Below are 23,572 nucleotides of genomic sequence, written 5' to 3'. Positions count from 1 at the left end.
GACACAGATTCTGGCTCGAGTGCCCCGTATCTCTGATTGGAACATACCAAGATAATGAGGAGGGTCACACAGAGGCAGACGGCCACAAAGGGACGTGTCACTCCGAGTCCATATCGTGCTGCTGCTGCAACCCTTCTGCGGCTCACAGACATCCTTTAAAGGAATAGTCCATCAAATAAAATACTGCAGTTTGTTATGTTGTCTCCTACAGGTAAAGCATTCAGTGACCTTCCTCTTGCTTTCATTTCAAATCAATCTCAGTACCCCTAAATTGAAGTATGTTATAGTAATGTTTTACTTTATAATACTCTGTGCTATTTATGATAAAATATTATATGTCCTTTATTAGAGTATTTTTTATATCTGGCAACCTGGCAGGGAGACTGGTCAGTGTCTTTCATATGTAACAAAGGCCACTTTCAGAATTCAGACAATAATAGGGTTCTGAAATGTCTGCTTTTAAAGATGTAGCTGAACTGAGCTGTCACGTTGGTCCATGTGGTTTTACCATATACTTACCATGTATACGACACATCATCCAACAACCCCAAATGTTTAGTAAGTAAACCCATTCATTTTTGCCCTGATATGATATGGACTGGCTTGACCGCACCTATCAAAAGGTGTGACCTGGGAGCCCAGGTTTCCTTTTGGTTGTTACTGTGGGGTCAGTTAAGAAAGCCAAGATCAGGCCTGAGCCCACTCCTAATCCTGCCGCCGTGTTTAACAGAGAGCAGGCTGTTCCGCACACCGCATACCTCACCCTGTGGCAACGCCACCAGCTCAGTGCGATTCCAGGCGATTAACCAACTCTGAGAGATTAATCTGAAAGGGGGGGGGGGGGGGCAGAGGCCTAATTTGTGTTTAATATGCACGAACGACAACATGAAGAAAAGATTACATTTTAATTGGGAAATGCTTAACTTAGTGACTTGACTTTTGGCTGGCAAGAGGCCAGATTCCTTCGGTTGATCCAATAAAGCCGTGTTTGACATTTGAGACGGCTGAAGGGTGCCCACATTACACCGCTTGGCTGCACCGAGGATCGGTCCTCTGGGAGGCTCAATTTGAGCTGCCTTTTTTCTGAGTTAAAATTTATTTTGTATTTATTTATATTTTTTTGTAAGGGTAATTGACAAATCTCCAGGAAGGCAAATATAAAAGGATCTGACTGGCTGATACTTAAAAAGGCACTGTGCAACCACATGTATTTTGATTGTCCTGACAAGTATTTTGCCCAAATCTGTCATTTTATCTTTCATGATCTTAATCTGAATCTTAATCTTAATCTACTATAAATTATGTGCATTGCAAATTATTGTGTCGTGAACTATATTAAACAGACCGGTAGTTAAATTTCCGTCATGATCAGTTGATCTTATTTAAGTTATTACAGTCTGACTCATTCAGTATTCCCAGTGCCCTTCTCCTATGTGAAACATTTCTTCAGCTAAGAGTTACAGTCTGTCTTGGCATGCTGTTTCACTGATACTCGGTAACATGTCACATAGATGGAATATTAGAAATGTCCTTTAGGCCCAGTCAAATGTCAGTTGTGTTGACTTTAAATTAATCTTCTGAGTTTGATTTTTTACATTCTGTGAAATGAAGCACTCTTCTGACTTGAGATTAATATTTATCCAGCATTACTGATGGGGGCTGGTTGTGTACTTAGGGACTCTCAAACTTTATGAGAGGAACATTTGTTTGGTTTCCTCATCCCTTTCATATTCCACCATAGATGTTATACTTTTTATTTGTCACAGATAAAGATAGAGATCATTTTTTTACTGCTGAGAAAAAGCTATCCATAATCAGTGGATAGTATTTTTGATTTTCAATGAATTACTATGTGGTAATTCTACCTTTCTAAAACCTCTGTAATCTTGGAGACATTGTACAAATGTCTCCATGTGACTGCCTTTTTGAATTCTTATTTTCCTGGAAACGGGCGTGCCACATGGAGTTATACAAGTCACTTTCCTAATCTTTACCCACACAACAACCTGGGCATCTGTCTCCTGTTTAATTGTGGGAGGTTATAATAGAGGTGTCAATTTTTCTCTCATAGATCAAAATAATAAAGACGGAGGCCCTCACTGTCTGGGAATGCTGTCTGCCTCCGCTGCCCCGAAAAAGTGATGAGCTTGGCAGAAGAGTTTCTCTTTCCTATTTCGCCCACGCCGGTCGCAATTAACGCCCGGGTCACGCCTAGTCGCCCGCGCCAGTTTCGGGCTGCTGGGGCCTCGCAGATCAGAATCGTGTCATTAGATAGCTATGATAAGCACGTGTCCTGTCCTTGACATTTTGGACCGGCTGATCGTGCATGGGAGTCGGCTTTGAGTCTGTTCTCATCACCCTTCATCTCCTCACCACTAATGTACTCTTTAACCAGGAGTTCCCCAGGGACCGCCCCCCCAGCCCAAATAAGACAGCTGTCGGTAAAGAGTAAAGATGGCAAAATAACAGAACCAAACAACTTACAAGGCACCTAGCAATTCTGTTAGTTTCATCTTGGGATTATCGTTTAACATTTATTTCTAATTAGAGTTTGAAGTTAATTGAGTAAGCATTTTAAAATTGAACCCCAGGGAAAGTGTTTTGGTTGGCAGTAGCACACACACCAAGTCAGCTGTCCTTGTAAGACTGGTTTATAAATGCTCGGTAAGTCCATCTAAATGCTTTCCCAGGATTTTATTTTCTCACAGAACCACCCTATGAGACTCTTAAAGGGAATGTCTAATGCGGTTTATCTTAAAATTTTCAAAATGCGATTAATGAGAAGCTAAAATCCAGTTAACACGATCCCATGTCCAGTCTTCTGAACTAAACCATGAATCTATTTACGGTTGCCACTGCGTTTAAATTTGTGACGTTAAATAGCCCCTGTGGGGTTCCCCGAACTACATTCTGTCTGTGAGAAAACGGATGGAACGAGGCAGCGCATGACAGAATATCAAACACATGAAACCCACACACCTACACATTTATAATCAGACTACAAATCAATCACCCACTCCATTATCCAGAATCACAGTTACGTCTTGCTTTTAGCATGAAATTCCATCAGTAGTGTTTCTATGTGTTTCTATATGTGATCTCTAACTTCATGCTTAGCTAGATATTATTGAGATGTTTCATGGAACAGGGGGGAAGTACTTCCACTGTGAATGAATTGATCTCTTTTCAGAAAGGACCTATAGAGTGTGTCAAACCTTTTTCCCTGTAACCCTGTAATCTATAAAATACAGTAGGGAGTTTCTGTTACAGCTATTGATAGTGCGGAGGGGAAAACCTCTTTGTTTTTATTTTTTATTTATTTTTTTATCCTTGTTTTGTACCAACAATACAGCACTGTAGGAATGCTGGGATTGCTGCTGCTGTACATGTTCTAGGTCGGCCTCGGGAATGACCCATTCCGAGTGTCTGCGCAATCAAAACAAACACTGTATTTCCAGCACGGCGCAGATATATTTGGCAAAGCACGTAATAGGAAGTCCTGGTTAAAAATAAATGAGGAATCGCAAATGTATATGTTGAAAACAGAAATAGTAGTGCTATCTTTCAAGGGTGTGGAGAAAGAGAGAGAGAGGGAGAGAGAGAGAGAGCGTAATAATAGCTCTGCCCCTGGGCAGTCTCTGATACCTGTTGGGCTGTTGCCATTTGAGTGCCAACGCAAATCCCCTCGCAGGGAATAGTGGGGGAATGAAAACATTTTGACAGTCTCTCCTGATAGAGGATATTAGTGCTGATTTATCCTGGTTTGGAGGTGGTGTGCGGAGTGGTCTGCTGACATGAAGGTGGTGAGGCGCTCAGCTGTGTGTGGTACAGATCCCAGGGGGACAGGCTATTGATGAGGCCTTAGTGTTACATATGGGCGTTCATTTTAAAAACCCAAGTAAAGAATCCTGAAAAGGAAAAAAAAAAAACAGCTAAAACAAATGGAGCCCAGAAACACTGGAGAAGTAGCAACTTCAGGATCAGAGACCCATACACAGACCCTTCTCTGGTTGGTGATGAAAACTAGAAACTCTTACACCTTGAATATATTAACAAAATACATGCTCCTTGGCAGTGATATGAATTCATATTTTTTGCTGTGTTGTCAGCCGAACATTTTCTTTCTAGTCATACTTTGCAATGCTGGCATATTTTGGCTTTCCCATTGAGCTAATCTATGTCTTACACTAGCTACATTCTGTGCAAATCTGAGGTGCGTTTTGTCACACTGATCATTAAAGAAATACGTTTTGGTGAGGATGGACTGTTGCTTGTAATCGCAGTTCATAGATCTGCCTTTGAGCATCTGCTCAGTGCGTGTGTCAGGTTAAAAAAGCACTGTCTTCGGTTAAGCACTCTGGGGGCTGGAATACTGATGCTGTTATATTAAGTCTTCCACTGATATTTCAAGCGCCTGTCTGCATAGGGCAAGGGCAGCCCTGAAAATGGATTGCAGCTTCTGATGACTTGCAGAGCTTTTGTTAGCCAGCCAAAAACAAGAGGAATGCATATGCGCGCACACACACATACACACAAACACACACACACACACACACACACACACACACACACACACACACGCACACACACACACACACACAAACACGATAGCATGTACCTACTGCATAGTTGAACACACACTAATTACATATTCAAACCAATGTAGGTATATACTGTACTTATTGAGACACTTACTGTATCTATATATTAATGTAAATCAAGCATTTTTTGCCCACTTTTCCTGATGAACAGATTTTAATTACCTCCTCTTCATATTTTCAGTGTGGACTGGTTGCTGTGGAAACCAGCATTTGTCACACAACAGTAAACAAGCCCGAAATGTTGCGAGGAATAATACAGTTGATGGAACCCACCGATTCCACTGTCCTTCCACAGATGCGCCAAACAAGGCCTCTGTCGGGCGTGTGTGACGCAGGCTGCACGGACCTGTCGGTTACCTGGTTACTGCCAAGAGAGTGGCGGCGCTGTTGTTGTTGTTGCTGCCGCCGTACCCCGGTCTCCATTGACGTCAGCAGCCATGTCACCCTCCCCCCCCTGCCCCCCCACCCTCTGAAGTTTGAGATTTTTAATTTCAAAAAGCACATCTTCATCAAAAGGGACAAAGAGGGGCACAATGCAGCAGAAGCATCCTTGCCACGCTTTTGAAAAGGCTGGTCTTCAGTGAGAGTAATGAGCAGCCCTCTCGTCTCGAGTGCTTGTACACGGCACAGGCTGCTTTGTGTAAATAACACAAGTGCTTATTAATGAAGCTAATGAGACGGATGCTTTATGAATGCATGTTTGTTAACCAGGGGAGCTAAATGCAGTGCCGTGTCATATTTGGCCTTGAGTTGTCACTCGAAAACCTTTTTTCCCCCTCGTACCCTCTTTGTCCTCCTTCCCCCATGTTTTGCTCGTTGTCTTTTTTTTTTACTGTCTACAGCACAGTGGGGGGTGGGGGGCTCTGGCCACACCGTCTCCTGTATGATCATCTGCAGGGTTACTCTCCGTTAGCTGTCCGGCCGCATCTGTGCAACCAAGTTGCATCGCGTTACAGCTGAGTGCGTCGTGGCCATGAAGCGAGTTTCAGGGCGGATATACGATTCCCAGAGCTTTATTGAAAGTGAGTAACCCCACTACTCCCCACGCAGTGTGGCTGAGGCGCCTGGGACAAGCAGAGGTGGCACAGCGCCTGTAGGGGGCGTGTGTGTTCAGGGCGGCTGAGTGCTGAACGATGCTGAGGGCCAGCGTCTCGTGGGAAGTCACCTTTCCGCCTGCGCCGCTGTGTGACCCGTCGGACGTCTGAGGGGAACAGATGCGAGCACTTTTGCTGTGTTTTCCCATCAGCCCGCAGCCCGTCGACCGCCAGCGAAGCTGGGCCTCAGGGTGGTTTTTCTGCTCGCTAGCGAACATGCCTTTAGAGACCAGACTCTACAGAAGCGTACCACACCTCTCTCGCAGGAGGGAGCAGGTTGCCAGCTGAGATTAATAAGATAGGGAAAAGAAAAAACAAAAACAAACAAAAAAAACACTGTGACTGTGCTGTTTCTGAGTGCTAACAAGAGCGCACATGCATCTAGGTTTTAACCATCCTGTATGGGAGCGGGGGCGGGTGAGAGCACACGAATGAAGCCGAGCCCTGGTGATCTCAGCCCTGTCTCCGGGCGGGGCAAATCCCGGCCTGTTCCCGGGTTACCTGGCTTACCTCAGGGCTTCCAGGGAAGTGAGACTCCTGGGACAGCTACCCGGATGGGCCAGAACCACCCCAAGATGGGCGTGACCTCACCGGAAGACCACATGGTCTCTGAGAAACCCCTTTCCATTGTTTTCCCTTGTGTCTGGTGGCACGCAGAGCTCATGACCTGCCATGCTTTGCCTTTCAGACGCCACTTTTACACCCCTGAGATTTATCAGGCAGCTACAAGTTGTATAATTAATTCATCAGAGTGATGGCAGTATTTTGTGATCATAAACACTGCCTTTGCAATGCACCAAAGAATGTGTCTTTGGCTTCCAGCAGTAATGGAAGTGAAAACTGAGCAGCAAACATAACTGGGTTGTTAAAGGTTGTCGATCCACCACATAGTACAGATATACATTTGCTTCTAAAACACAAAGGGTTTGTATAGTGTAAAAAGGCAAAAAAAAAAAAAAAAAAACACAAAAACATAAAAACCTTGCTTTGCATCATACTTTTAAGTTTCATCCCCCCAGCCCCCCCCCCCCCCCCCCCATTTAGCATCCGACATCCTCTGACAGCCGGACTGGGGCTAATGGAAGCTTCCTCTCAGGCTATTGATTGCGCTCTAACGAGAGAATGAGAAACCAGCCTAAATGCTGGGAAACATGACTGAGAGTAATTCAATAACATTGAGAGTTGAGCCTCTCTGTAAGGGATGCAGCTCCTTGGTCTCTGCCTCCCGGTTTCTGGCATATGTTTCCCTGCAGAGCTCGGCTCCGAATTACTTTGCGGTGACATCATCCCCAAAAAACAGTAATAATTTGATCAATGGCGCTTGACATAAATATCTCTTTTGTTCGAGGATGCAAAGTGTTCCAGCTGATTCCTTGTTAAAAGATAGAGTTGAACTGATGCCTTAAATGCCTTTCCTATGTACTGTATTTGATTAAAATTCCTTCACCGTGTCCAGTTAAGTCAGGATTGTTTATATTGAACAGGGAGAATTTATTTCATGCAGGCCAGTGGTGTTGGAGAACGCCAAACCAGATGCAGTGCTTTTGAATGCTGTTGAAAGTAATATCAATAAAATTTGGTTTGTGCTTTAATACAGCACAAAGGCTGCGCTTTTCTTGTCTTTTCATTGTCATACCTGCACTGTTAGAGTTCTTGGTTTGAGCTGGCATGCAAATTCTGAGGCATCCTGATATTTTTATGTGGTGACATGTGAATTCATTTCCAGCTACACTGAAGTCATTTTTCAACATGACTGTCCAACACTAGCATGCACAGACACACACTCACATGCACACACACACACATGCACGCACTCAACTCACACCTCTTTCTCAGTTTTACTGTGCTCTTTTGTGGTGGAGCCGGGGGGGAGTAAAGGGTTAAGAGTTTCCATCGGTCAGAGCTCCTACACCGAGCAGGACTGCGCTCACATCTCTCTGTTCACAAGGCCATGTGTGAATTGTTCCGTGGAAAAGATGTGCGTGCGGCCATCTCCCCACAGCACAAAGCGCAGGAAGTTTGCAGCGTGCTGCTGGAACGCCGCCCTCCCGCCGTTTCACTCCACGTCATTTGAATTTCAAAGTACCGTGACTGGGGTTCAGGCGAATCACTCTCCCCGTGTTTGCGATGAAATAATTACACCAGTGGTACAGCATTTCAGCGGCGGATGTATCCTTACAAAACCCCTACATTAGAACCTAACAACAAGTTTGTCATTTCTGCAAGTTTTATGTTTACTTTTACCTTAAAATGAAACACTCTGAATATCAAATACATGATTTGTGCAACAATATGAGATATAACCCAATAATAGATATTCTTGGGTTTTAGTGTTCGCTCTCGGAGAAACTTGGTGACTCACTTTGTGTCTGACACATGCAAGGTGTCCCATCAGGGTGTTAAGTTCTGACAAAACTGAAACTTTTTGTCATACTATGAGCTTTAGCTTACACCTTAACCTCTCTGTCAAACAGAGAATCATCTTTCTTGGCTACCAGCAATTTGTGGGGTGAACCATAACACAACAACATGGCAACCATTACCAGCTCTGTAATGCACATATATGGTTTGAAATGCAAATGCATTTCTCCGTTGGGAGACTTAAAACTGCCAGCTGTTGTTCATGGTGGTCAAATGAGAGGTGGTGCAGACTGTATGACACCGTGCTGACCTGATCTTCAGGGTGCCACCCCTTTTGCGTTGCCCCATCCGGCCCACGATACCTGCATATTCTCTACAGATGCCTCCTTTGCGAAAGCAAAAAGCAGAGGAGTGGTGTGCGCACGGTTCGTGAGCCACAGTTGGGCAGCCTCCCCAGTTTTGTTCTCCATGTCTCCCTTGGCGTGGGCGGCTTGAGGCCCCCTGCCCTCCGGGGAGCCAGGACGGAGCCCGCTGGCACTCCGCCACCGCTGAGTGGGCGCCGGCAGACAGGAGTGAGGTTGGGGGTAGAAAAAAGGGGGGGGTGGGGTGGGGGGGGGTTGGTGCGCTGATGAGCTCTTGCGCCCTACATCTCCCTGCCACAGCGTCGGCCGCAGATTGATGAGGCCCGTCCCGTTCGGGGGGTATAGAGTGTAGCCGTGCAAACGGCCTGCTGGCACGTCCTGCCCTCTCTGCTTTCCCCCGGCCTTATCGGAACCCTTAATTGTCCTTATGAATATTTTAGAGGCGAGCGAGAAGGTGGTGGGAGGGTTACTGTTTCAAAGGCCTCTGACAGCTAATGTTCTGCTGCAGTCTGGGGCACAGAAAGAGGGGGGGGGGGGAGCTAGCAAAGTCACTCAGGCACGCAGGCTGTGATTGCTAACGTTCACAGTGCGGGTTTATTTCTCGCGGTCATGTGCTTTTTGGTCTCGTGGCGGTGTCGCCTTTTTTTATTTGCAGTTTCATTTGGCAGTCCCATTAAGGCCGGGACTGTATTTGTGTCTGGCATGTACAGACGCTCGCAGACTTGGAAAACGTACAGGGCAACAAATAATACACACGCATGATTGCCCTGCTGAAAAGCTCACAGTGGCATTGTCCATGTAAAGGACTATAATGCGTGACTTCCCTGTCATGTGCTGCCTTAAATGTCATCGTGTAGCCTACATAAGATGACATTGAGATTGCCTTTTTATTCCTCAATGTCTACAGTGCTCCAATTCCCAGTTTGCCGAGTGTATGAAAATGCCCAAAGACAGCTCTGTCTGCAAGCGAGTTCTCTGCCACTCCAGCCGCTAATAGCTTTGTCATTCATGCTTGTCATTCAGAGAAACTTTGAGGGCAGGCTCATTTCTATCGTTCTCTCCAGTGCATCGGATTCTCAGCAGGTAATATGAAGGGCTATATTCATCAAAGTGACAATCTAGGCGGGCAGTGACTGGTAATTATCTGTGGTATATTACCGGGCTGGACTGATATAGCTGTATTCTCTCTCTCGTGTCTGCCTTCCTCACAGAGATGCAGTCAGCAGACCAGTTCGGATCATATTGTCATCCCTTGCACAATTCTTCTGCAAAGCTGTCAATCCCCCAATCTTGCCATGGTTTTGAGATCAAATCCAGAATGTGATTTTTATTTTTATATATGCTTTATTTTCATATACAGAAAATATAGCCTCGGTAAATCCCACATTTTCTGGAACGCATTTATTAATATGACTTGTCAACACTCTGCGCATAGTTTGGACCAGTCCCCTGTGCCGTTAATAAAAGGAATATGATTGTATTGTTTGTTATTAATGTACCTTGTCAGCTGTACGACAATATCATTTACAAAACATGCCCCCCTGGCTGCCAGAATGAAAACCAATCCTACTTCTCTATTTTCAGCAGATTTAAAAGGTTAACAGTGGGCATGGAGCAAGAATGGGATTCATATGATTGCACCATGATGTCAGTACAGTCGCAGCACAGCACAGTGTATTTGTCACGAGATTAGGAAAGATACTTCTGATGAATAATTGGGGGGGGGGGATTTTTTTTGCTGAAAACAAACATGGACAATATGGCCATTATGCAAAAAGAACGAGAAGGCCTTGAAACCTGGTTACATTTAAACAAGTTAGCTGAGACCTCATGCAGCTATTAGAGGGCCCATGTAAACAGCAAACCTTTTTTCTCTTCAAGTGTAACGCAGAGCGTTAGGGTGCATGCAGGCACACTGAAGCTGGATGCTAAATGCTAAATGCTATGCTAAGTGTCTCATACGTTATGTAAAAGTAGGAATATTTCTGAGCAGATATAAGCTTTCCTGATCAGCAGGCCCCCGCATGCTGATTCTTCAAGTTTGCTCCTGCTGAAAGGAGCCCTTTGATAAGCATATTAGATGGAACAGATCGGACACAATGGTGATGTCATGAGGATTAGCACGCCACCTTGCTAAGCGCAGCGGAGAGCACAATGGCCGATTCACAATGTCAGAGGGTGGGGGAGTCCAGTTTAAATAAGTTGGCCAGCAATGAGAGTGCCAGTCTAGATAGCATCTTACATCAACAGCTAGCAAACAGCAGCCAGAAAATCTTTTTACATCTTTTTTACAAGTTTTTAATTTTTCACTTGAAAAATACACTTAGAAAGGTGTCACTTTATTTTCTAATCAAATATAGGAAGCATGCAAAGGAACAGCTGGACATTTATTTTTATGGCTTACAGTTATTGCTTTTAGTTAACATTCCTGAAAGTAAAAGAGGAACCCCTCCCCCAACTCTTTCAGTTCATATCAGGCTGTGTATATCTTACCTTAATGGATGATTACTTGCTTATCACTTTCCACATGTTTATGTGTATAATGTTTAGAGGAATGGATATTTAGATTCATGAGTAAGTAAAACCCAATAAAGCATTTGGTTGGACATACCAGTCATTTACAAATCATGTTGAGCTTGTGTTGAGCTTGGAATGAAAGACAAGACTTACTGACTTTGTAACGTCAGCCAATTTCGAGCCCCAGTCCGATGGGCCTATTAAATAAGTTTTTAAAAGTTCAAACTCCTGAAAGCTTTTCTGAGAACAGCTCCGGGTCTCCTTTAAATATCACCAGTCTCTCTGCATTACAGAGATGCGTCATCGTGTGACGGCGCCCTGTCACAGGCATTTCTACGCGCTTTTACCGCGCCCTGCCCCTCTCACACTCTGGAAGCGGACGGCCCCGACTCTCCGCGCGGCACACTTCCATTTACCTTGTCTTTTATTTTGGACGCCGAGCTTTTAACAGTGCTATCATCGTCTGCGTCCGAACTTTTTATACGTGTACTGTACATGAATAAATAAAGGATGCGAGCTACTGTCAAGAGAGAGAAAACCGTTGAGGTGTAATGGCTTTTCAAGGCGCGCAATAAATTGCTTTCGCCCAATTCACTCAGAGTGCTCCATAAGAAATGGGTGCCGTAGGTGGCTTATGCAAGACAGTGTACTGTACGTTATTTTTAAACTTTTATTTTTTATGTTTACTGCAATTACATATGTACCAGTGGATTGAACTCTAATTAGAGGGGGGAAAAAAACAAACAAAGTAAAGGAGCGTTTCTTAATTCGTGGTGAAGGCTGTGCTTCTGTTCGACATCCCGGCTGAATGCTTGCTGTATATTCTCAGTCGCCGGCTGATTTTCTGGCACAGAAGCAGGTCGTTGAAGCTGTATGTTTCCCTGGTGTGATGGAAATGCGCTGGTAGAATGAAATTCGTTTTAACAGCTTTACCTTTTGGAACGTCTCCGGGCGAAGCCATAAAAATAAACCGCGGCGGCTCTCATGGATGTCGGTCTGTTCTCCTGTCCAAACGCTCGCCCCTTTGCACAGGTGTTTTTGTAAACAGGCTTTTAAAGCCACACCTCCCTTCTCGTCCCATTTACAGCTGAGATGAATGAAACAATAGAGGCCTGTGAGGAGACTACAGACTGCGGATGTTATTGTTAGCATGGGAGTGGGCAGGGGGACGGAGTGCTGGCAGCTTCCCCCCGGCACACTTCAGCGGAGCCCAGTGTCTGCTGGACAGAAAGGAGCTCTTTCTTATTCCTCGCTTGCCCGCTCGCTCGCTCGCTCGGCCACCCCGAACCCCACCCTCCTCCCTCCTCTGCTCTCCGCCACGAGAGCCAAATCTTATCAATACTGGTCTGGTCTGGAAGCCTGTGAGAAAGTGCCCCTGCTTCCAACTGTCCTCTCTGGGCCTCGTTAACAAATTACCCCATTCCCCTTGTTACCGCCGCCCCATGCCCCCCCCCCCCCCCCCCCCCCCCCCACCCCCTGTGTGCAGAAGCTGCCCCCTCTCTCTTTCACACGCAAACACTTACACACACTCACACACGCACGCACACATACACACACACACACACACACACACACACACACACACACACACGCACCAAAACACTCTTTCTCTCTCTCTCTCTCTTTCTCTCTCACACACACTCTCTCTTGCTATCTTATTCTCTCTCTCCCTCTCTTTCTCTCTATCTGGCCCCCTCTGTAGTGCTCTAAGTATGTCTGTGTGAGATAGGCGTGTTGCGTTGAGCTCACACGTGCTGACAGCACGCTGGAAGAAGATGCAGGCTATGTGAACGTTGTGCCCATCAGAATTTAATACGGCTTAACCCTCTGTAGCCATGACTGGAGGTTCATTTCCAAAAAGCATGCGTGGACATAGCAGGACGTAACAACTGAAAAATTTAGCATGGGTTGAGCACTTGCTCCAGCAGTGTAATAAATGTGAAACACTTATCAACAAAGCCCTTCTCATCTGTAGCAGATGCAGGGGGCTTTGAGGGGAGACATGAACGGGCCCCGCGTTTACCTTTAAGGGCAAACCTTGGCAGGGGTCACGGCCAGCGACCTTCAAGGTTTCGCACGCGTCCATGTATGGCCGCGACCGGCCGAGGACGCGCCTGATTGGCCCAGGCCGGGGTAGCGAGGGCCTGACAGGTGTCTGGGAGAGGGACACCTGTTTGGCCATGTGCTGATTTACTGATCCATTTACTGTGAACCACAGGCAGCGCCTGAGGGACGCCCCAGACATGCCAAGACATTCAATAGGGAATCACAGCCGTGCCGTCCCAGACCCACCAGCTTAGAGCACTCAGGAGCTCTTCACAGAGGAAATTTGCTTCAGCTTATTAATGGCAACTGTTCTGCGGGGACGGGGAGCTCGGCTGGTAATATGTTTTATCTATGCTCCGTGCGCTGGCAGTCTCGTCCACAGTAATTATTGGCCGAGTAAGCACTTCCTTCCGAGAATTTTCTCTTTCAAGCGAACACCTGTCAGTATATTTAGCCAGCCGTTGCGTCAGCCAGTTTGAAGCATAAAAACTGATCAAAATGTACGCTCTGTACCGATGGGTGCGAAAAAATGACATCTCTCTTTTATTTTTCCCAGTCTGCCTTTCGCCAGTCGTGTTCCCCTTATTTTCATTCGTAGCTGAATAAAAGGTCAGAACATCACGAAGCATTCTTCCTACACTGCTGCCCCTGTTACGTGGCAACCAGATTCGCAAATTTTACTCGGCATAGCTTTTTTTAGTTCGTAGGATGTTCTGAGTTTTTAAACTCTGCATATTGTGCGCTTCCTCATCCTGTGCATTTTTTTTTCACAAACAAGGAACTTTAAACCCAGAGCAAAACTAGTGACCGTACAAAACCCCGTTGGCTTCGCAGTGTTTGGCCGGGTAGTTGCGCTGGTCATCGTTTCGTGATTTCACGGCTCACCCCCGTAGCCTCGCGGCCTCACCCCTCCCAGGTTGGCGGGTCTGGCCGGGTGTGGAGGATGGCGCTGTGGGGGCCCCGCGGAGGTGCCCACAGCCCCGGCCCTGACGGGCAGCAGTGCCTGGCCCGCCCACGGGATAATTCAGATAATGAGCAGGTTGGGACTTTAATTTGCGGGTCCGATCAAATCTGCTGCGCCCTGGCAGAGAAAGCGCATAGCTGCGCGGTAAGCATGGTGGCCGCCGGGACCAGAGGCAAAGGCGGCCCTCGGTAAACAGGAAATGACCCAGGAAGGCGTTTTCACAGACTGAGAGAGAAGGAGAGAGAGAGAGAGAGAGAGAGAGAGAGAGAGAGAGAGGGAGAGACACAGAGAGACACAGAGAGACAGAGTGAGAACACAGACCAAATGCCCGTGCATCTGAGATGTTAGAAAAGCCCATATGGGTTTGCATGTATTAACCTTGAGAGATTCTCCTGAGAAGCCAAACGAGCCTGAAATAAGAAGGGGTCTTTGTAAGAAAAACATACAGTACAGAAATGTACCTGAAACCCACATCATACTCTCCAGAACTCCAGAAATTACCTTCCAAAGTACCTCTGTGTGAAGCCAAGTCAGATCCAGACTAATATAGCCCTCGGCTTTTAAAATCAATAAAAAGGATAAGAGCCAGTTTATGAGGCATTGATTTTGAATGTTGTGGCAGCAGTGAGTTTATTGAAATATTTTATGTATTACAGGTGAGTATGGCATTTGAAGCTTCTGATGAGAAAGTAGACGTTAACCATTTAGGCTTTTGCTGTTCTGCTTTAGACCCCTTTACTCAATAGTGACGTTTTCCTCTGTTGATGAAAACTAAGGTAGCCTTGTTATTTAACTGGACTTAAACCCCATTAAACATTGCAGCATTGACTACCTCATGAAAAGCTTTTCTGTTGTAACCATTAGCCTGAGAATTGAGGGACACAGTTGTATTCCTGTATTTCAGGCACAACAATTTTGGCATGAGGGGAAGGTTTGGATTGAGATAGATGTGGGCCTCACTCTGCTGTCAGGCCCATCAGCGGAGAGTCGGGTGAAGAGGTGTTCTGCCCTCAGCAGCTCCCCCGAAGGTGGGGAGGGGTGAGGGCCCTCATTAGTGACTAGAGGCCCAACCCCGGGGCCACCTCAAACATGACACCTCTACAAGCTGAGCCGGAGATTCGCCCAAGACAATCTGCTCCAAGACTGCTTCCCGACAGGGGAGGTCATGTGACAGCTGGGCTGAAGGAAACTGGAAATGGACATGAAATACATGTGCAAATCACCAAAGAAGCTTGCTGTGCGTACAAAAAAAAAAAAAAAAAACGATCATTGATTTTTAAAAATCTGCCAGATGGCACTATCATCCACATTCTGCGATACAGGCTTAAGTCAGACATTCCGTGGAGTTGAGAAACGTTTGTTAAAAAACAAACTCAAAAGCATCTGCCGGGCTTTCCTTTACCAATCTGCACTGTTTTTTTCTTCTGTAAAGTACTACTTTGGATACTCATAAAAGAAAGAAAAGAAGCTCATATTGTATCAGCTTATATCACAACACACCAGGCATCGCCGGCCGGCTACAATAAGCAGTTAATTTCATGCCCTTATAAACCCTTTTTTGAACGGTAATAATAATCCAGTTTTTGCGTACAGCCCTTTTACATAAAGGCCTGGGAGTGGCAGCCATGCTGAAATAACCTTGGAGATGTCTAAAGCGCCGCGCTGTGGGATCCTCTTTTGGCAGGGTGTCTTCCAGCTGGGTGGCTTATGATAAGTGAAAGATAATGAAATATGCATGGCGGCTGGCACGCGGAGCCGGCAAGCGGGTTCGGTTCGTCCCGTTCCCCTGCATCTCAGAGGAAGGATAGGCTAGAGAGTGACATTTCAATTTCCCAGACCTTCTCCCAACAGCAGGCGCCGAAGCCTCTGCACACTGAGGACTGACCCTGCTATATCTGCACGCTGACCAGTGTATGTGCTAACCTGTCTTTCTCTTTAACAGGGAAAAAAGTCTTTCTTTGTGTGTACTCAGTGACTTTAAATGTTGAATTGAATATGACTTCATTTCTTGACAGGTGAAACATTGTTAAAGTTGTGGAATAGCTTGCATAGATATTGAATTAAAGCAAATTAAGAGGAAATAATTGAATTAAGTGTCACTGCATGTATTATAGTAGACGGTTTAAATTTAAGTTCAGCTAGCTTTTCTACAGGCACAAAACTGTCTATGAATCTAGTGCGTGACTTCCACAAGTCATGTTTAATAAAGGGCCTCGCAGTTCAGAAGAGCAGCAGAGTGTTTTTTTCCTTCCCAGCATGCATATGTGTGAATTCTCCGATTTTATTTCAGAAATTAAGAAACAAAGGCCATAATGACTGTGCCAGTCCTGACCCGGACGACTGTTTCGGGCACAGCCCTCTCGTGGACGACCGTTTCGGCAAACTAAGCGAAGACAGTGATTTAATGTACAAGCGCTGCGGTGTAAGTACACTCCCCTCCTCTACCCTGCCATTTTGTGTTGATTCCTGTTTTATGTTGGTGTTCACTGCAGGCGCTAAACAAGAAAGAACACAGAGGCTGCGATAGCCCGGATCCTGACGCCTCTTATGTCCTCACCCCTCACACAGAAGAAAAATATAAAAAAATTAATGAGGAGTTTGATAATATGATGAGAAATCATAAAATCGTAAGTAAAATGTTTTTGCTTGGCTTTGTGGCAACAGGATTTCCCCCCCTCCTCCCTCTTTTTTGGTTCTACTTTTTCTATATTTTTCATCACCCCCCCCCACCCCTCTGCACAAACACCCCTACCCACCCACCCTCTGTCGGCAGTTATAAGCACACACGGATTGTCGAAGCATAACCGTTTTTTTTTTTTCCAGTTGATTGGAAATTTATTGGTTTCCTTTGTTTTTTCACAGATTACTAAATGTCACACCCTGATAAGATCACATTGTGAGCCTGTGCGTACATTCAGAGCTGTACCGAAATGATGCCACCTTTTTTGTCACTTTCTGAAGACATGCCTGCCTTCCATGTTTTCAGCGTGACAAATGACATCTGGGAAAACAAAAAAATCAGCAATGCCATTCCAAAAAAAAAGAATATTTTTTTCCAATTGGGTATATACTGTATTTTTCAGCTTCATAACAGCTATTAGTATCTTGAAAAATCTGAGAAAGTCCCGGCTGTTTAGCTGAGGGAAGTGTCTCCACCAGCTCCAGTATTGATGGAAACTGGTACTGCAGAGACTTGAATGAACTGTTTTTTTTTTCTCCGGAGCAGATCTGGAAATCAGATCCGTCCTAGAGATGTTCTGCAGTGCCCGGGTCATGCGGAAGGCGAGAGGGTTTGTCATTGAGCTGAGCGAGTTGCACGGCACCAGTCTTCTCCCCCCCTTTGCTCATTACAAACCCCTGCTGTCACGCCGTGTCACTCCCTGCTAGGCGGTCACCTGGGCCAGCACCTTCTGATCGCCTGTCTGCTGTTCATGCCTGCGGGCAATCAGTTAGCGGGGGGCTTCTAGGCTCCTGAAGCGAACTGCCGTAGTGGTGGCGAATCCATCAAATCCACACCTGTCCATTTGTCTCAAGCCCAAATCTTTGTACAATGGTGATCTTATTGTGGTGGACAGTAGTAATGGTTTGCACCAAACAAAATGCTGGAGTTGCACTGACGATGCTTTGAGCGTTGCAAAGCAACACATGTCGATGCCATTAACGTACTAATGATATCACTAACTCCTTCACTGTTCTGTGCTGTGAATGCCATGGTCTCACTGGTACCGGCCACACTCACCGGAACTTGGGATTGTCAGCCCTGCACTGATTGTAGAGGTCGAGAGAGAGAGGGAGGAACATTTCCCTCACTTTCGCTCGACACCTGACCCTTCACAAGTCTGTGCAGTCACGCAAAATGGCCACATGCTTCAAAGTCTCCGAGCACTCAAAAAAGAAAAAAAAAAAGAAACTTTGAAGTGTGGTGCTGACTATCTCGGTGCTTGACTGGTCAGTTGGTACGAGACAGCGCACCAATCTGCATGGCACTAGAACATTCCATAAACTGTTTGTGTTAAAAGGATGTATTCGGTTTATGAAAAAGGGATCTGTGTGTACACTAAAGCAACATTTTCTGCAGGTATTTCTCCCAGAGGGCTGTCCAAGATGGTTCCAGGGTCTTTCTCTGGGACGGCACTTACCACAGAGCATTCCTGTTATTTTTTCCCACTCAAAAATAAATGTAAAACTGCATAACCCAAATCTTATCTGTGTCTATTGGCATTCGCTTAGGAAATTCCCACATGCCCTATTTCTGTGCCCTTTGTACATCGTAAATGCAATTAACTGAATAGGGCACCATTGTAGGACTTGTATTTGGACTGAAAATAGCTGGAAGACGCACAGCATGCCAGTGCTGCTTTCTGTGCAGGGAATGCTCTGTTACCGTGTCCGATTGACCTGTCTGCCACTACTGGTTATTGTCGGCATTCCCCGCTCTTGTGTGTCCACGTCTGGTCCCAGGCCACTGATCGCCCGTGCGTTTCTCTCTCTCTCTCTCTCTCTCTCTCTCTCTGCCCCCCCCCTGCAGCCGACCGCTCTGCCCCAACAGAACTTCTCCATGCATGTGGCGGTGCCCGTAACAAACCCCAGCACCCTGTCCTACAACCCGGGCAGCTCCCTGGGCAGCCAGGCCCTGGCGGCGGCCACGGCGTCACTGAGCGACAGCGGGATGCTCTCCCCTCCCCAGGGCTCCCTGCACAGGAACGTGGTGTCCCCTGGGGGCCCCCAGAGACCCCCCAGCACAGGCAGCACAGGTGAGCGACTCCCTCCTTTCACCTGTGTCCTGGACTGCGCCTCAGGCAGTCCTGTTGTCACACCTCATCCCCCATGATGAAACCTGGGAATTTCTTTATCTTTACATTACATTACGTTACATTATTAGCATTTAGCAGACACTCGTATCCAGAGCAACTTACCTAGGTTACAGTTTTTAACAGGTTACCCATTTATAGAGCTGGAAATCTACTGAGGCAGTTCTGGGATAAGTACTTTTCCATTACACCCTTACAGTGCCGCCTTCTTTACCTCTCCACTCAACTGCACTGCAACAACTTCTTTGTAAAGCATTTTTCTAACCTCAAATGCTTTTTAAGCATTGTATTATGTCTTTATGTCATAATGTCTGACAAATAATAATTTCTTTTCTTTTTTACTGAGAGTGGCGAATTTTTTTCTTGTCAATCAATTTGTGCTGCAAGTAACTAAAATCAAAGACCTGGCAAACCATGTTGTTTGGAAGGGAAGTGAAGCGGCATTTCGCTTCCACCAAAACCCGTATCTGTTTATCTCTGGCTGTTTATCTCTTTATTTCGATCATCGATATACGTGACTCTGGTTTCACACCTTTCTCGAGTCCTTGTTGCTATCGGCCGGAAGTGAAATTAATTAGTCATATTGGGAAAGTAGTAGCTATGGCTACGGTGTGCAGTGTGATGCATGGTGATCTGTGCACCAAGCTCATTTGACTGAGGGTGGCTGTGAGAGAGAGGGAGCATTCTGTTTGCCCCCGCCGTAGTGTGCTTTTGCGCCCGCCCGCAGCGTATCATTGTTTTCCCACACCAATGGGCCTGTCTTTGATCAGTGCTTTACAAAAAGCCCTCAGGTTCCCATGCCTAACTAGCCTCGCCGTACCCCTACCAACAGGTAATCTCCTTGCTGTTCAGAGTGTTGAATGGGACTCAGCTCAGCCCACTCTAATGCCCTGAGGGTAATACACACACACATGCCAGTTTGCCTCGCTTGTAGTGAACGCCGCTGAAATTACACGCGTTGTGTATTCACTCCTCCTTATAAAGCCTCCTTGGACTGATGAATCCTTCTCTCAGGGCTTTGTGATGGGCTGTCAAAAGCACTATGAGTGAGAGAGAGACAGAGAAAGGAGAAACAGAGATGCTTTTTTTCTTACATCTTCTAGTCCTTTGCTACACAGGAAACAAAAGAGGCAGAACTGCAGGAACGGAGCTCTTTTTGTTTGAAGTGGTGAATAGGCAAACCATCAAGCCGAAAGACACAGTCTTGTCCCCTTAGGCCTTCGAGCATGTAGGTTTTCACAGAGAATAAAGTGTGATCACAGCTGGGTTAGTGTACAGAAGGCCTTGAGCCCTGTGAGAGGAGAAAGTATAGATCATGCAGACATATGTTTCTTTAAAGAAAGACACCACACATCACCTTCTGTCCCCCTTACCATACCAAGAAGAAAAACATTGCAAAACTAGAAGCCTAATTTACAATATTAGTTTGTGGAGGAATTTTGGAATCTGTATTTACAAATTAATCTGTATACTACTGACTCCATCCTTTAGTTGAGGTGACACTGTGATTATTTGGTGAAAGAAGAGTCTTTTTGAAACTACCTCTAACTGATTGTTGTAGAAAATCGTGTAATTACCTTATTAGTATTACTGGTTAAACGGTCACGGAAAATTCACTTTTGACACCTGGAGGAGTTGAATGGTACGCATAACACAAGCCCATTAGAGTAGCTGTTCACTTCTGTTGATGTAATCCACTGAGCTAGTCTTTGTAATCACCTGTAATATTCTAAACCTTTTTCCAAATTGACCTGAGGAGTGTAGAATTGCAGGTAGTAGTCTGAACGTGAGGATTGGTAGTTTAGTTTAGTTTCCCATTGTTTTTACTGTCGTTGCTTCTGTGAAAATGTAAAATAAAATAGATCACAGAGCATGTAACTGTAAGCAAAGTAAGTCACTCTGCTCAATGGTATTTGTCAAGCAAACATTTAAAATAAATATTTGAACGTCTGCTTGACAGATTCTGGATTTTTTTTTTTCTTCTAAATATGATTACATTCATATTCATAACTTGTTTTGAACAAAACAAACAGACTGCTCGGTCCTCGCTCCTGAAAGTGAACAAAAGCGCGTTGCTTTCCCCTTCTCTGCATCAATATTTGACTAGTGTTTACGCGTTGTTTGCCAGCAGGGCTGGTGGGGGAATGAGAGCAGATTTTGCGCTCTCAGCGGAACTAGCAGCACGCTGTAGCTGGCCTAAGATGCTCCTGTGCGAAACTCACCTCGCCCATCTCCACAACAAGAACCACAAACAAGACCCAAAGACACTCACCTCACATGTCGGTGTGGTTAGGCGCAATTCAGCTTAGCACCAGACTAACAAGTAACGCCCCTCATTAATTTCACAAACAGTAATACGCGTGTAATTTGACCTTTTCAATCGGCTAGAAAACATACATACACCGAGGTGTAATTTCATACTTCACTTGCCATATAAATGTTATCTGAGTTCTTCTTCATGGTATATCCTGTTATGTTAAAATAGTGAAATAATTTTGCAGGCTTGTTGACTCATACCGTAACAACCAGCAGATCTTTTGGTTAAGGTCTGACACATTTCGTATTTCTGGACAAGCCAGTTATTCATTAATGATCTGATATAATTTACTGCCTTATTCACAGATGTGATAAAATTGTCCACTGAAGTATTGCCTGATTTCATCTGTGAAATAGTGATAGCAGTAGCCATGCAAGTGTTCAGGTGTGTTTTGTATGTGAAGTGAATGAAATTTTAATTGGCAATGGGCAAATACAGCATTTGTGCACTTGCTAGATCCCATATGGGATTGATCAAAAATTACATTTAGTAAATTCTAAATATCACATAAATATCTGTAATATCCTTGTCAATCATTGCAAAATGTTTTAATTCAAATGATACTAATTATCAAAGATTAAATATTAAATATGTATTGTTGACGAGAAAATACATTTCACTTTTAGATTTTAATGTTAGATTTTCAGTTTTTGATCATTTTCAATTACATTTTAGTTTTCCTGTTAAAAATGCTCTCAGGTGCATTTCATATGAGCCGTAAGCGGGGGTGGGGGGGGGTCACTGTGGTCCTGGTAAATTGTGCATCCGTGTCTTGGATCTCACCGCTCTGTCACATACGGGCCGGGATGAGGGACGCAGATGGTTAATCTTATCATTTTGTGCATCTCATTAGGTGGCATGCTGGGTACTACAGACCTCACAGTGCCAAACGGTGCAGGCTCCAGCCCAGTGGGTAAGTCCTCCAGGAAGAATTCATTAGCTTTCCAGCACTGTGCAAGTAGCGTCTCAACATGTCGGGTTGGTCTGTTTGGCTGAGGCGGCTCACAGAACTGCTCATCGCTCCGGATGCTCTGTTCGTAACGCTTTCCCTCGGTGTTGGGCATAGGGGCATGGCACAGAGGTGGAAAGGGTTTTAATCTGCCAGAGTTGTGGACATTTTTGGTTCTTTTTTGGAAGACAGGAGTCAGTGTTCAGTGCCGTGCCCTCGTAATGTTGTATTTTGTTGTATCACCCTCTCCCTCTCAGTACTACAGAGATGAATTGTGGGTAATGACCCTGTGGTAGACTGGAGACCAGTCTGAGGGATGTGTTTGCACATCATAACCAGCCATGCCAGGCTAGGACACTGACGGCTTACTTACTGCTTACTTACAAAGACATTACATGTGGTCTTGATTTTGTGTGCTGTAATGATGAATGAGCAGCCTTTGCATCACAGCAGTGCAGATGATGGGGCATCAGCCCGCTGTCTGGGGGAATGCAGAATTATAGTAACTACAGAGCTGAGATAAGTTCCGCAATGGAAGAAAAAAAGAGACGATGCAGATATTAAAGTGATGACTTGGTTTCAGTGAAAGCGAGCTGCCACAGTGTCACTCGGTGTCACTGTGCTGTTTGAGGACGACACGTTGCACCAGACTGAGGAACTCTGATGAGCTTGACATGCGACAGCCTGTTCCAGGCACCCAGGTTAAGTTAATTGCAAGGTATTAGATAAGAGAGAGGGGACGCTTTTGGTGCACGCGCGGCGCGTTGGCAAGCGGGACGAGAGTAAACGCCAGGGTGGAGATAAAATGGCGGCAGCTGCAGGCGCGTTTTGCCCTGTCGACGTGGGCATGCTGTCAGGGCCCCCAAGGACTCGCCCAAGGTTGTGTCTCCAACTGTTCCTTCTTGACAGTAACAAATTCCAGGGTCGCCTCTTCTCACCGGTGGGCTGGTCCATATGCACTAGTCTGCAGATTCGTCCTTACAAAACAGTCCCACAGGAGCGTCCCATTGAGGGGCTGGACACTATGGGAGAGAACCAGGCTAAAACATATAGTAAATAAGATTGTCCTATAGGTTTTTTTTTGGTTTTGTTTCATTTGGTAGAGTCAAGAGCAGCTGTTTAGTCAATTTCTTAACCCGTCCTCACTGTCAAACATGTTGTGGGTTTGCCACGAAGTGTTGCTCTGAAAGTTGCCAAATAAGTCTTTTTTTTTTTTTACCGCACTAACAGTTAAGCAATGACATGTAAACCAGTGTTTCCCCATTCTGTGTTATATTTTACCTTATTTTTCTTATATTTAAGAGAACACTTTTTGCCTGGCATAATGAAACGCCATTGCTTTTGTTCTTAGTTATGTGGGATACAGTATTAAATAGACGACAGGGAAAGAAATTCAGTGACATTTACAGCAGAACGTCCATATTGTGAGGTGAATAAATGGAGTGCTTTCCTTGAAGGCAAACATCCCCCAACTCCCCCCTAACACCCCCACCCCCACCCCAACCCCCTCCGGAGTCCTCCACCTCCTCCCTCTCCTCCGCTGGATGTTT

The 23,572-nt window shown here is 45.5% G+C and overlaps 1 protein-coding gene across 8 annotated transcripts in view; it reads left to right on the top strand.

The window, feature by feature from the left end:
- Window positions 1–23,572, top strand: part of LOC118788418 (myocyte-specific enhancer factor 2A-like) — a 108,460-nt gene that overhangs the window by 65,709 nt on the left and 19,179 nt on the right. For 3 of the 8 annotated variants that reach the window (XM_036544402.1, XM_036544404.1, XM_036544401.1), the window contains exons 5-7: window positions 16,438–16,572; window positions 18,474–18,699; window positions 21,927–21,986. In XM_036544402.1, the coding sequence (XP_036400295.1) occupies window positions 16,438–16,572; window positions 18,474–18,699; window positions 21,927–21,986 (421 nt within the window). Of the gene's footprint in view, window positions 1–16,235; window positions 16,368–16,437; window positions 16,573–18,473; window positions 18,700–21,926; window positions 21,987–23,572 lie in introns of all 8 variants that reach the window. The other 5 variants (XM_036544405.1, XM_036544403.1, XM_036544408.1 and 2 more) reach the window with 3 other exon arrangements.

Source organism: Megalops cyprinoides, chromosome 13 (genome assembly GCF_013368585.1).
Source record: "Megalops cyprinoides isolate fMegCyp1 chromosome 13, fMegCyp1.pri, whole genome shotgun sequence".
Taxonomy (NCBI): Eukaryota; Metazoa; Chordata; class Actinopteri; order Elopiformes; family Megalopidae; genus Megalops; species Megalops cyprinoides.
The sequence above is the reverse complement of the archived record's forward strand: the minus strand, read 5'-3'. Positions and strand labels throughout refer to the sequence as shown.